General features: G+C 45.6%; 1 protein-coding gene across 5 annotated transcripts in view; it reads right to left on the bottom strand.

Annotated features, from left to right (window-relative positions):
- Positions 1–15,586, bottom strand: part of LOC147717698 (E3 ubiquitin-protein ligase TRIM39-like) — a 660,302-nt gene that overhangs the window by 79,425 nt on the left and 565,291 nt on the right. Inside the window, exon 8 of one of the 5 annotated variants that reach the window (XM_086924488.1) lies at positions 4,034–4,053. The exons of the other annotated variants lie outside the window; for them this stretch is intronic. Within the exon in view, the coding sequence (XP_086780614.1) occupies positions 4,034–4,053 (20 nt within the window). The remainder of the gene's footprint in view (positions 1–4,033; positions 4,054–15,586) is intronic. 5 annotated transcript variants of the gene reach the window in all.

The raw sequence follows: 15,586 nt of genomic DNA on the forward strand, positions 1-15,586 counted from the left end.
CCATCCATCCACCCACCCATCCACCCATCCATCATCCATCCATTCATCCATCCATCCATTAATCCATCCATCCATCCTGCATCCATCATTCATTCATGCATCCACCCATCCTGCATCCATCATTCATTCATGCATCCACCCATCCATCCAGCCATCCATCCTGCATCCATCCTGCATCCATCATTCATTCATGCATCCACCCATCCATCCAGTCATCCATCCTGCATCCATCCTGCATCCATCATTCATTCATGCATCCACCCATCCATCCTGCATCCATTGATGCATCCACCCATCCATCCATCCTGCATCCATCATTCATTCATGCATCCACCCATCCATCCACCCACCCATCCATCCTGCATCCATCCTGCAGTCATCATTCATTCATGCATCCACCCACCCATCCATCCTGCATCCATCTTTCATTCATGCATCCACCCACCCATCCATCCATCCACCCATCCATCCTGCATCCATCATTCATTCATGCATCCACCCATCCATCCATCCACTCATCCATCCATCCTGCATCCATTCATGCATCCACCCATCCATCCATCCTGCATCCATCATTCATTCATGCATCCACCCATGCATCCACCCATCCATCCATCCTGCATTCATCATTCATTCATGCATCCACCCACCCATCCATCCTGCATCCATCATTCATTCATGCATCCACCCATCCATCCACCCACCCATCCATCCTGCATCCATTCATGCATCCACCCATCCATCCTGCATCCATCATTCATTCATGCATCCACCCATCCATCCACCCACCCATCCATCCTGCATCCATCCTGCATCCATCTTTCATTCATGCATCCACCCACCCATCCATCCACCCATCCATCCTGCATCCATCATTCATTCATGCATCCACCCATCCATCCACCCATCCATCCATCCATCCACTCATCCATCCTGCATCCATCCTGCATCCATCATTCATTCATGCATCCACCCATCCATCCATCCATCCACTCATCCATCCTGCATCCATCCTGCATCCATCATTCATAAAGGGGTGGGGATTGTGGGGAATAAACATTGCATGTAACACTGACAAACACAAATGTTGCAGAAGGGCAGCAAAACGAGTGTAAATGAGGGCAGCAAAACGAGTCTAATTGACGGCAGAAGAGCAGCAAAACGAGTTGCAGAAGGGCAGCAAAACGAGTGTAAATGAGGGCAGCAAAACGAGTCTAATTGACGGCAGAAGAGCAGCAAAACGAGTTGCAGAAGGGCAGCAAAACTGTGTAAATGAGGGCAGCAAAACGAGTCTAATTGACGGCAGAAGGGCAGCAAAACGAGTTGCAGAAGGGCAGCAAAACGAGTGTAAATAAGGGCAGGAAAACGAGTCATTAGCAGTTAGATGGCCGACAAAGCTACACTCATTTGTAGCAGCGCGCCTAAAACCGCCATTCCAAGCGCGTGCATAACGACGTTACTTCCTATAGTGTTTCTTTAATGAGTTAATCAGGTATTTACTTTTCTATCACCACATTTCAGAAGCAAACCTGTGCTGCCTAACTGGCGATTGCTACTGCGGCATAATTTAATAAATAAAAATCACTCTGCATCTATATTTCTCAAGGTCGGATTTCACTTTCCGTGTACACTACACTACTACAGTGAACCCGTTTAGTAAACAATGTTCCTTCATAGCACTCTGATCATACCTGAGCTGGTGTGAACGCCGGGTCTCCCTGGCCGAGCGGTTCCTTCGGGACTTGACTGTTGCAGTGTCGCCCTCTCAAGTATTCCTTCCTGGGTCCGGTCAGGTCAGGTCTGAGGTCAAGTCTTCCATCAAACGAACCCCATAAACAAACAGAGGCCGCAGTACGAGGGAGGGAGAGAGCTCTGGCCCCCCAGACAGGGGGTTATGTACCCAGGCTAGGTATTGACCAGCCAATCCTGGCGCTGTATGGTGCCCCCCCAGCCAGGATTGGCTGGGGGGGCACCATAACTGCTCGCCCAGTCGCCCTGTACAACCCCGGGGGCTGCCGCCCCCCCCATGTCCTCTCTCTAAAGGGAAAATCAGGGGGGAAACAATCTGCGCATGCGCGGGCATGTTTGTGCCCAAAAGTCGACATGCGCAGCTTTAGCAGACCCATCAGGCCCCCACCCCCCCTGCGCACTCCGGGAAAGTTGGGTGTCTCCCGGACTCCCGGCCGGCAGGTAGCGCGATTTAAAAAAAAATTTGTATGTGGTTTAGTGGCGACGCGGTGGGTCCATGGGGCTTAGTGGGGCTACGCCCCTACGCCCCAATGGACGCACCGCGCCTGGTACTTGAGAGTCTACGGACAAGACTGTGCTTTTCGGCAGGTTGTGTGCACGGTGTGTGGTGACGGGGGTTATCACTTGGCCCCACTTTTTGTTGCTTCGCTGGTGAGTGGGGGCTTCGTTCAAGTCACCAATTGACCCCCACAGGAACCCCGTTTAGTCGAGCAGCACAGATGTATTTATTTGCGGATACGCTGGGCTGTATTTGAGTGACTGTGCGGCCCTTTATTTGAGTGACTGCATGGTGCTTTATTCCTTCATGCAGCTCTATATTTGAGTGAGTGCAGGGTGCACAGAGTTCCTGCGTCAGGTGTGGTTGGGGGCGGGGCAGGAGACCAGAGGCTCTTCTGAGAGGCGCTATCTTGCTTGACCGGACATGACACGCTCACCTGGGGGGCTGGCGGGGGTCTTTGGGGATGTATTGCACTACAGGAGCGACGGGGAGCAGAAGTCTCCTCTCTGGGGTCAGCTGGCTCTTGGGGAAGTCTGGGGGTCAGTGTGATAAGATATGTAAAAGAGCTGTGTATGGCAGGTATGATTCCTCTTTTATATTCGGGGGTGTGGGGGCTTGTAGTGTGCGCCATCATAGAGCAGGGTTGGGGCTGTGATAGCAGTGTTAGGGGTCCATGGAAAAGGGGCTCCACGTGCCAGACGTTGGTAGCCTTTAGCGCCTTGACAGCCTCCCCATCGGGTCAGTGAGGCTGGTTCAAAGCCAGCCGCGTGTCAGTTTATTTATTTATTTAGTGCGATTTTGTATAGCACGAACATTACCCGAAGGTGTCACAGCGCTATACAAAAGAACCGGTTGCGTTACATAAGGAGTTTGGATTGCATGAGTTACATAAAAGATACAAACAGAAACAAGCATTGAAAATGTAATAGGTCTCGCCTTTTATTAAGTTAAAGCCATTTGCTTTGCTATACAATACCATTAGCAAAGCAAATGGCTTTAACTTAATCAAATACGAGACCTATTGCATTTTTAATGCTTGTTCTTTCTTTCTTTCCTTTTTCCTTACATTCTTTCATTTTTTTCTTACTTTTCATTTTTCTTTTATTGGTTGTTTCCTTCTTTCTAACCCTTATTTCTTTAATTTCGTCTTTCTTTCTTTCTTCCCTTTTTTCTTTCATTACTTCTTTCTTGCTTTCATTCTTTCTTTTTTGCTTTGCTTTTTTCACCAAGACAGCCCTCATTGCGTCTACCGACATCATACAACCACTACTCGACTGAGGAGAGACTGCAGCCCAGATCCTGGTAGACTTCTCTTCAGTCTTTGATATGGTTTCCCACCACACACTCATCACAAAGCTGCACAACATAGGCATCCAGGGAGCCACTCTCCGATGGATTGCCTCTTTCCTCACTGGAAGAATGCAAAAAATGTGCCTTTACCTCGAAGCCCAAGGAAATCCTCTGTGAAGTACCCCAAGGATCCTCGCTAAGCCCCACCCTCTTCAACACTTACATAACACCTCTGGCCAGTATCTCCAAAACCCACAGACTCAACATCATAGCTTACGCTGACTACACACAACTCATTCCTCAACTGCATGACAGATGTCGCCAACTGGCTGAAGAACAACTGCCTGAAGCTCAACAGGGACAAGACAGAGGTACTGATTTTCGGAAACGAAAGCTCTCCATGGGATGCATCCTAGTGGCCCTCAGGACTCATACCTACTCCTAGCCTCCTGACCACGCTAGGAACCTAGGAATCATTCTGGACAACAGGCTAACCATTACAACTCTTGTTAACTCTGTTTCCTCCTCTTGCTTCTTCATCCTCTGCATGCTTTGTTAGATATTCAAATGGCGACTCCAAAGCTCAAAACGCACCATCTCCCAGGCCCTCATCAACAAGTGATTGATCTATGGCTAGGCTTTCTACGCAGGGATTGTAGCTCAACTACGACGACTGCAGACCATACAGAACGCCACAGCCAGACTCGTTCTGGATCTCCCTAAATAAATCCATATCTCCCCCTTCCTAAGGGAACTTCACAGGTTCTCTGTACAGAGAAGATGTTAATTCAAGCTCCTGAGCGATGCGTACACAGCCCTACACAACTGCGGACCTGACTACTTGAACCACCACCTTAACTTCCATCATCCCACCAGCCACCTCTGCTCCATGTTCCTTTTTTGCTAACCCTCAGTAGATGTGGAGGTCGCTCCTTCTTCTACCTAGCAGCGAAGATATGGAACGAGCTACCCTTTCACCTACAGACCTCCCAATCTCTTCCAGAGTTCTGAAAGTCCCTGAAAACCTGGATATTCAGCTAATCAACTTGACCCTGCCAGTGCCTGGATACCCTCACGAGTGACAAGAAACAATCAGCAGATCTACTGATTGATTGCTTTCTTGCCTTTCTTCTTTCTTTTCTTTCCTGCTTGTCTATCCTTATCTCCATCCTTCTTTCTCAAAGGCAAGAGGCTGGCAGTCAATGACATAATGAAAGGCTTTTTAAGTTCTATGTTAATAAACAAAAGGAATCCACTCCTTGGGTATAGGGCGTTTCTTCCAAAATAAGGGAACACCCTTGTTGTTTTTGGTCCCCTCACACACCAACAGGCCCCTTGGTGTCATGTTTCATCATTGGGGTCCTCGTACCCCTCTACGGGGTACGGCGTGCTGTGACCTACGGATACGCGGGAGCACTTGAAATGACTATGTGTGGTGTGGATGGGGTATTTAAATGTGAGTGTATGGTGGGGTTTAGATCTAAGTGAGTGAAGTTTAAAAAGTACCTGGCCCGTGGGGTTACAAAAAAAAATTTAATGGGTCCCCGGGCTGGTGCTATGAAAATTAAGTGTGGGAGGTTAAATAACGCAAACAATGTGCATTACCTCCTCTCTGTGTGCGTCGACATGTTTCGGTGTAAAAAGACCTTCTTCAGGACGGGGTACACAAATCCCCACCTTACTCACGTTTCTCTAACTTGTATCAGAGTCTCTTATATATTATATATATATTTTTTTTGTGGTGGTCTACTTTTCAACAACCATAGGTAAGGTGACCAGTGGTTACAGGTGACAGAAAATGCGGTTAAGTCTCATACTATAGGTGTCAATCGTGCCTATAGTGGGAAAAAAAGGGGACAAACTAGACTCACTGACATATAACATAAAACACACACTTTTTGTAGAATTTGGCGAATAGCGTTATTCAAAACATAACACCATTGGTGGTCAAAGATGTTAAGCATATTGTTTAGTGCCCCTGTAAGAAAAAGAGACACTACATGCCCCTATATACAGGTAACATACTGTTTTTCAGGGGTAGAAATGCCTCATGAGCCAACCATACGTCAGGGTCCCTTCTGCTATTTTGCACCTGGGGAAAAAAACGGAATTCAGAGTCCCATTTCTACTTACATTACCGTCGTGGAGATAGTGCTGCTCTGTGCCGTATGTACTCACGATTTCAGCGAGGAAATTCCTCCCGACCGACCCCTGCGTGGCTCCAGTGATTATGCCAAAGAGAGTCAAAGGTACGGGTATTTGTACCTTTTCTCGGGGCTGAGATGATTATTTAATTGAATAATTTGTGTTTCCTGCCTGCCCTTCTAAGGGGTTGTTGTCGGTTCTGCTCGCGGCTCAGTTGATTTTGTGTTACGATGCCGTGCATGCGTGTAGCTAGTCACACGCATGCGTCCAAAGACCTGTGGCACTGATCCACTCGTATGGGATGCCGTTCTTCATGCGCATGCGTGTAGCCAGTCAGACGCATGTATACGAAGTTGTTTGGCACTGATCTATTTGTACGGGATGCTGCTCTTAATGCCACATTGAAATAATGATTGTGCTCAAGCTAAAAAAGTATTGAATACCGGAAACTGTTGTTATTACTCTCAGAGACTCATAATGGATACCCTTGGGTCCTGTATGTAACCCGTGTGAGGACTATAAAACCTAATGCCGGGTTAGCTGGTTATCCTCTGGTGCACGCGTTGGTATATAACGGCTAAACAGTTCAGTTGGGTAGACTGCCTACCTAGACTGGGGTGTGGTTACACTGTTAATTTAGCAGTGTGTTTGCGCATGCATTTAACTAGTTACTCATGTCATTAAAGTGGGCTCAGTTAGTTCCAATAAAGGGGGTGTTCAGGAGGATGGACAATCCCTATGCTAATTGTCCCCAGGGAATGTTATCGTTCAAGCCTTGGGTGCTGGTCCCCAGACGGAATACCCACCTTTGCTCTTTTTCAAAGAGTCCTTGTTCTGACGGCAGCTGTTCTACTACTGTCCACTTTATGTGGTTTGACACAGTGTTCGTTTTCCAAAAAATGGGTGGCCATCTTTGTCGTGATCTTTTTACAACGTATGTTGGTCTTGTGTTCACCAATTCGCACCTTCACTGGTCTTGTGGTCATGCCTATGTATTCCAATTTACACGGGCAGGTAATCATGTAAATAACATTTCTGCTATTACAATTAGTCAGTTTCCGTTGCTCCCACTTGGTTCCGTTAGCGAAGGTCAAATGTTTACTTTTCTGTGTGAGGTGGCAGCTTGCACAGTTTCCACATGGGTAATGGCCTCCCAGGCCATGTTGTGAGAGCTGTTGTTGTTGTTGTGGTTTGGGGCATGTGTGAACCAACATGTCTCTGAGGTTTTTACCTCGTTTGTGGGCAAACATTGGTTTCTCAATACTCAGAGTCCCACTCGTTAGAATGCGCCAATGTTTGTTCAGCAATTTGGACACTTCGTTTGTGTGGGAGCTGTATGTAGTCACACTTGCCCTCTTCATGGTGATGTTAATAATCCTCTCCGGATATTATCTTGTCTGCAATTTGTTTTTCAAGTCTTCTGCTTGTGCTTTGTAATCCTTGATCTGGGTGCAGTTCTGCCTTAATTGCAGAAATTGTCCGTATGGTAAATTTGTCCGTAAATGACGTGGATGAAAGCTGTCATATCTGAGGAGGCAGTTCCTAGTGGTTGGTTTAAAGTGTGTAGTGGTGTGTAACTTGCCATCCTCATGGAAAATATTCAGCTCAAGAAACACCAGTTTCTCATTCGAAACTGTGTGAGTGAATTTCAAAATACGATTCTGCAAGTTCAGCCATTCCGTGAACCGTATTACCGTTTGATGGTCACTCTGCCAAATTACGAGCACATCGTCGATGTATCTCCTCCAGGTGACGAGGTGTTGTTTATATGGGTTGTTGGTGTGTAAAATCTTTGTGCTTTCCAAGTGGTGGACATATAGTCCTGCCAGGCTCGGCGCGAATGTACTGCTCATACTGGTGCCATGGCTCTGGAGGTAGAGGGTCCCATCGAACTCGAAAAAGTTTTTAGTTAGTGCCAAAGTGATGCACTCCATTACGACACCACGTGGGGTCTGGAACTTCCAGTTAGCACTGTACAGAACCTCCTCAATTATAGATATGGTTTCATCATGAGGGAGTCTTGTGTACAGGCTTTCCACATCCAAACTCAGCAATAGTTAGCTGTTTGGGTCAAAATTGAGGTTTTGTAAAAGTTGTAATACAGATTTGGTGTCCTTGAGGTAAGTATCGGTCCCTTGTACCAAGGGGCGCAGAAAAGCATCAGAGAATTTTGAGAGTGGTTCCAGGATGGAACCTATACCCGAGACAATCAGTCTACCAAGTGGATTTTCCAGACTCTTGTGTATTTTGGGAATACAGTAGAAGTAGGGTGTTCTTGGTGTTTTCTGAACTAGGAATTCAGCTTCCTTTTTTGAGAGCCAGTTATGTGCCAGGGCTTCCTCTATCATACCCCCGATGGTGATCCTCATTGATTCCATTGGGTCTAGGGGTAGGATGGTGTAATTGCGTCGGTCTGACAGCAACCTCAGGCACTCTTTTTTATAGGCTTCTGTTGTCTGTACCACTATTGCTCCCCCTTTGTCAGCGGGCTTAATGGTCATGTCACGATTGTTAGCCAGGTCGCGGATAGCCTCCTGTTCTCGGCGGCTGGTGTTGTGAAAGACTTGGCGATTTCCTCCGTCCATTTCTTTTAGTTCGCCCATTACAGCATTTTCAAAAGCCAGAGCCTCAATGGGTAGAGTTGTGTCTGGTGGTGTAAAAGCCTGTGTCGGTTTCAGTGATTCTTTCTTTCCCTTTGAAAAAAACCTGTAATTTGATTTTACGTATGAACTCCTGTACTTCGGTATGCAGTTTGAATAGATCCAGTTTGTTGGTGGGGACAAAACCCAGTCCTTTGTTCAGAACCTCTTTTTGTGTGTCGGTTAGTTGCCATGGAGTTATATTCATCACTAAGTCCCCTTCCGGCTGGTCGATGGGTTGTCGGGTAGGGCCCCTGTCATGCTCCTTGTGTTCATTCGTGGATCCGCTTGAATCGGGTCCTGCCACATCACTGTGTTTCCTTTTCTGTTTCGGCCGTGGCGCGGTCCAGGGCGTGATGCTAAAAAAGGCTGGTTGTGGTAAAACCCGGCGTCGAACTCGTGCCCCCATTGTGGGTACATGGCGCCTGGTGGTGGTGGACCATAGTTGTATGGTGGTAAGGGCCCGATCCCCCGTATTGGCAGTAATATGGCTGTGGTTGGTACCCTCTCCATCTTCTTTGTCTTGGATATTGTTGGCCTCGTTGTCTCTGTGTTCGGTTGTACCTGGAGTTACTGCTTGTACTTGACCCAGATGATCCTGTGTCGGAACCATCGCTGTCAACGTCGCTGTTTATGTTGCGTGGGACGTAGTCATCCTTCGTGTACAGGTATGCGGTCTCCGGGGTAAAGCGATCCTGGTCTTTGCCTAGTTTTTTAAATTTACTCTGTTTGAGTGTGGCCTCGAAATCCGACATCTGTTGGTTCAGTTCGTCCAATCTTTTCTTCAGTTCAGCTGGTTTTATGTATGTCTTCAGCTGTACCTCAATTTTTTGTATGTCAACTTTCAGCTCTTGTGTGATCCGTTTGGCTGTTTTTATAATTAGCACTAGCCAATCCCGTGTACAGTGCCACGAGATTAGTGACCATTCCTTTTTGAAAATGTTGTCATTTTGAAAAATGAAAGGTTTGTTCTTGACCAGCAGTCCTTGTGGTGCAATCTTGTTTCTCAGATATTCTGTCATAAAAAGGCCGTGGAGAGCTGCTTTGATCTCTGTCCTTCTTAGATTCATCAGCTCATCTCAGTCGGCCACGCTAGGTCCCGGTTCCGTGCTACTCAGGCCTTCAAAAGGGTTAATAGCCGCCAAAATTTCATCTATTTCTTCCTCCGCAAATGTGAGTCCATGTTCAGACTCCATCGTGCTGTTGTATGCGGAGGAAGAAATAGATGAAATTTTGGCGGCTATTAACCCTTTTGAAGGCCTGAGTAGCACGGAACTGGGACCTAGCGTGGCCGACTGGGATGAGCTGATGAATCTAAGAAGAAACAAGATTGCACCACAAGGACTGCTGGTCAAGAACGAACCTTTCATTTTTCAAAATGACAACATTTTCAAAAAGGAATGGTCACTAATCTCGTGGCACTGTACACGGGATTGGCTAGTGCTAATTATAAAAACAGCCAAACGGATCACACAAGAGCTGAAAGTTGACATACAAAAAATTGAGGTACAGCTGAAGACATACATAAAACCAGCTAAACTGAAGAAAAGATTGGACGAACTGAACCAACAGATGTCGGATTTCGAGGCCACACTTAAACAGAGTAAATTTAAAAAACTGGGCAAAGACAAGGATCGCTTTACCCCGGAGACCGCATACCCGTACACGAAGGATGACTACGTCCCACGCAACATAAACAGCGACATTGACAGCGATGGTTCCGACACAGGATCATCTGGGTCAAGTACAAGCAGTAACTCCAGGTACAACGGAACACCGAGACAACGAGGCCAACAATATCCAAGACAAAGAGGATGGAGAGGGTACCAACCACAGCCATATTACTCCCAATACGGGGGATCGGGCCCTTTCCCACCATACAACTATGGTCCACCACCACCAGGCCCTATGTACCCACAATGGGGAAATGAGTTCGACGCCGGGTTTTACCACAACCAGCCTTTTTTAGCATCAAGCCCTGGACCGCGCCACGGCCGAAACAGAAAAGGAAACACAGTGATGTGGCAGGACCCGATTCATGCGGATCCACAAATGAACACAAGGAGCATGACAGGGGCCCTACCCGACAACCCATCAACCAGCCGGAAGGGGACTTAGTGATAAATATCACTCCATGGCAACTAACCGACACACAAAAAGAGGTTCTGAACAAACGACTGGGTTTTATCCCCACCAACAAACTGGATCTATTCAAACTGCATACCGAAGTACAGGAGTTCATACGTAAAATCAAATTACAGGTCTTTTTTAAAGGGAAAGAAAGAATCACTGAAACCGACACAGGCTTGAGACCCAAGTCGACTTTTACACCACCAGACACAACTCTACCAATTGAGGTTCTGGCTTTTGAAAATGCTGTAATGGGCGAACCAAAAAAAAATGGACAGAGGAAATCGCCAAGTCTTTCAGAACACCAGCCGCCGAGAACAGGAGGCTATCCGCGAACTGGCTAACAATCGTGACATGACAATTAAGCCCACTGACAAAGGGGGAGCAATAGTGGTACAGACAACAGAAGCCTATAAAAAGAGTGCCTGAGGTTGCTGTCAGACCGACGCAATTACACCATCCTACCCCTAGACCCAACGGAATCAATCAGGATCACCATTGGGGGTATGATAGAGGAAGCCCTGGCACATAACTGGCTCTCAAAAAAGGAAGCTGAATTCCTAGTTCAGAAAACACCAAGAACACCCTACTTCTACTGTACTCCCAAAATACACAAGAGTCTGGAAAATCCACCCGGTAGACCGATTGTCTCGGGTATAGGCTCCATCCTGGAACCACTCTCAAAATTCTCTGATGCTTTTCTGCGCCCCTTGGTACAAGGGACCGATACTTACCTCAAGGACACCAAATCTGTACTACAACTTTTACAAAACCTCAATTTTGACCCAAACAGCCAACTATTGCTGAGTTTGGATGTGGAAAACCTGTACACAAGCCTCCCTCATGATGAAACCAAATCTATAATTGAGGAGGTTCTGTACAGTGCTAACGAAGTACCAGACCCCACCTGGTGTCCTAATGGAGTGCATCACTTTGGCACTAACTAAAAACTTTTTCGAGTTCGATGGGACCCTCTACCTCCAGAGCCACAGCACCAGTATGGGCAGCACATTCGCGCCGTGCCTGGCAGGACTATATGTCCACCACTTGGAAAGCACAAAGATTTTACACACCAACACCCATATAAACAACACATCGTCACCTGGAGGAGATACATCGACGATGTGCTCGTAATTTGGCAGGGTGACCATCAAACGGTAATACAGTTCATGGAATGGCTGAACTTGCAGAATCGTTTTTTGAAATTCACTCACACAGTTTCGAATGAGAAACTGGTGTTTCTTGATCTGAATATTTTTCATGAGGATGGCAAGTTACACACCACAAAAAACAAACATTTAGACGGAGGGTCCAAGGGCTAGATTAACGACTCTGACAGACACGTGCCCTAATACTACGTTATAATAACAAAAGATATGTCTGTGGGTCAAAAGAAGGGTTCTGTTGTGTGTCTTAGAACAAGGTACAGAGGGACCAAGTAAGCAAAAAGTGCAATAAGTGCAACAACCAGCACACAATTCCTGAATTGGGAAAAAGTGCCCATCAGTTCCCAATAGGTACTGCCCTAGTCATCATCTGGGCTCTCCTTACCCAAGAGAAAAAGTGGTCTATCACTGGGTGTTATCGTGACAGACAAACAACTCAATAAAAATAAAGAGTTAGATGATGGGTGGGACCAGAAAAGTATATTAATATATCTGGACAACGGATTTGCAGTGCATAAATGTGAATAAGTGTGGTGTGTTAAAATTAGGTAGAAATTGAGTAGAGGTAAATAATTTTAATGATTTCTCTCAAGTCTCCTAACCTTAAAAAATGTGTGATTATCTGACAGATTTAACAGAATATCTGTCTGCAAGTAGGGTCAACATGTTTCAGCATCTGTGACCATAGGTACGTCACTGCTTTCTTCAGGACCTAGATTATAACTGCTACTGCATGATTATTAAAAGAAAATACCAGTTTAGTTTCAGGTATACCTCGGTCTTCTCCAACCTGTTAAGGAACAAATGTACCAAACACAGACAACACATAGAACCACAAGGAGATAAATAGTATGAACATTAGTAGGATGTCCAACTAATAAGTGCCAATCACACTAAATTAATAAGAATATGGTTATAAATTCCATTATCCCAATTGGAGCTCACATACCTATTTGGTAGGAGGAAATATCTTCACCCCACCTGGCAGCAGCTCAGGTGTGTGGAGCACTTCTCTGGTAACAAAACAAAACAAGAACAGACAAGACTCACATTGACAGTTCACAGGAAACAAGACCGCAAAAATGCGTTTTGTCCGTTGAGCCAGTGATGGAATAGGAGAAGGTCCTCAATGGTGCCACGCCAGACCACTAGGATTTCAGCAATGTATCGCTTCCATATGCGAAGCGATTGATGAAATGGGTTCCCAGATGTTAACACGATCTCCTGTTCGAAGTTATGCATGTATAAATTTGAAAACGCTGCCCATGCTGGTCCCAGCAATTTGCAGGTATATTGTATCCTCAAATTTAAAGTAATTTTCCTTCATGGCAATCTCTGCCAAGCTGATAATGAAGGAGACAGGGGTGATAGATTCCAGTTCATTCTGCTCCAGAAGAACTCTTACTACTTCCAAGGTTTCATTTTGTGGAATAGACGTGTATAAGGATTCCACATCGAAAGAGGCTAAGATGTCGGTAGATTGATCGAATTCTACTTCAGGCAGTAATCTGAGGACATCTTTCGTGTCTTGCAGAAACGTGGGCATCTTTCTGACCATGGGGTTGAGAAAGTGGTCAACGAAAGTAGATAGGGGTTCTAGAAGAGACCCAATTCCCGATATTATAGGGCGTCCAGGTGGTGGTCTTTGAGGTTTATGAACCTTGGGTAAGGTGTAAAAATAAGGTATTGTTGGATGAGTGTTCCTCAAAAACAATGCTTCGTGAGAAGTTATCCAGCCTTCAGTGACTCCCTCTTCCACCAGATGACCGAAAATATTTTTTAGTCGCTCAGTAGGATCGGCTGGTAACGGAACATAGGATTTGGTGTCTTGTAGCTGGCGCATACATTCTGTGCGATACGTGATGCTGTCTTGCAGAACAATAGCTCCGCCTTTGTCCGCCAGTTTTATTATTATACTCTCATTTGAGGTCAAACAGCGTAGAGCATCTTGTTCTATCTTCGGTAAATTCACAAATGAATTAGTTTCTGACTGAAAGAGTAGACTCATGTCGTTTTCTACAGCTTTCTCAAAGGTAATTACCTCTGCAGGTATACCAGCAATGGGAGGAATGTAGGTCGAGGGTTTTCTCAATCCAGTATTGATGTTCAAGGTTTCTGACTGATCTTCATTTTTATTTGCAAAGAAAAAGTGCAGCCTTATTTTTCTAAAAAAGTTAATTACGAGACTGTCTCGTTGCTTGTCCCCGCTCCTTCCTGGGGTATCTTCTTCCCACTCCTCAGGTCCATTGTAGGCGGCTGTGTTTGTGGTTGTGGTCCCCAGTGTACCCATGGATTCGATCCTTGTCTCCTCCGGCCTCTTGATCCCCGACCAAACCCTAAAAAAGGTTGCATGTTAGGGTCATATTGGCCAAATTGTCCCATCTGTGGAGGGAACGCCGGACCTCCATACATCCATGGGTTCGGCTGGTACCATGGAGGTACTTGATTATAATTCTGGTAGTTATTCCTCCAGTTTCTTCTGTTACCCCTGCCTCGATTTTTGTTAGCTTGGCCACCTGTCGCTGAGCTGTCCGAATCACTAGACAGGTCCTCAGAGCTTGAAGTTGCGTAGGTTGAACCTCCCCTTCGTCCATTGCGGCTGAATGGGGTGGGGACGTAGGATTCGCTGGTATAAGGATAGATTTGTTCGACTGAAAACTTAGCCAAATCCTTTTTACATTTCTCTAGCTTTGCAAAGAGGATGGATTCTTTAAACTCTTTGTTTTGTTTGTTACTCTCATCTTGACTGGTCTTGAACAGAGGGCCTTTAATCGTTGCCTTGATCTGACCTTCCAGAATCTGGATCTCAACCAAGATTTTGTCTGCCGCTTTTTTAGCAGTTTTTATAATCAAGACTAGCCAGTCCCGAGTGCACCGCCAGGCTATCATTGACCAATCCTTCAAGAAATCTTTATCGTCCAAGAATAGCCTGGGGGCATTGGTGACGATAAGACCTGTCGAGGCGCAGTTTCCGCAGAGATATTCGGCCATGGTGATGCCATGGATGATTGTTCTTGAATGGCTTTTTTTGAGCATCAGAATTTTGACCCAGCCATCTGTGCTGGTACTCACTGTCATGGGTAGATGTTCTAAGAGACTTGGGTTCTCATCTAAAATAGATTGTACTTCTGCTTCCTCAAAAGCCAAACCCCAATTGGTTGCCATCTTTAAGAGTGATAATGCCTGTGTGAGCTAATTAACCTGTGAAAAGAACCCAATATGAAGTCTATGAATGTCTGAAATGATTATACCAGACGTGGTAAAGACATCTAGAGGATGTCTTTTGGATTTAGCATAGGACCTGCAGCTCACACTGCACATATACACAAAAAACAAACATTTAGAAGGAGGGTCCAAGGGCTAGATTAACGACCCTGACAGACACGTGCCCTAATACTACGTTATAATAACAAAAGATATGTCTGTGGGTCAAAAGAAGGGTTCCGTTGTGTGTCTTAGAATAAGGTACATAGAGGCCAAGTAAGCAAAAAGTGCAATAAGTACAACAACCAGCACACAATTCCTGAATTGGGAAAAAGTGCCCATCAGTTCCCAATCGGTACCGCCCTAGTCATCCTCTGGGCTCTCCTTACCCAGGAGAAAAAGTGGTCTATCACTGGGTGTTATCGTGACAGACATACAACTCAATAAAAATAAAGAATTAGATGATGGGTGGGACCAGAAAAGTATATTAATATATCTGGGCAACCGATTTGCAGTGCATAAATGTGAATAAGTGTGGTGTGTTAAAATTAGGTAGAAATTGAGTAGAGGTAAATAATTTTAATGATTTCTCTCAAGTCTCCTAACCTTAAAAAATTTGCGATTATCTGACAGATTTAACAGAATATCTGTCTGCAAGTAGGGTCAACATGTTTCAGCATCTGTGACTATAGGTACGTCACTGCTTTCTTCAGGACCTAGATTATAACTGTTACTGCATGATTATTAAAAGAAAATACCTGTTT

Source organism: Lissotriton vulgaris, chromosome 5 (assembly GCF_964263255.1).
Source record: "Lissotriton vulgaris chromosome 5, aLisVul1.2, whole genome shotgun sequence".
NCBI classification, from domain to species: Eukaryota; Metazoa; Chordata; class Amphibia; order Caudata; family Salamandridae; genus Lissotriton; species Lissotriton vulgaris.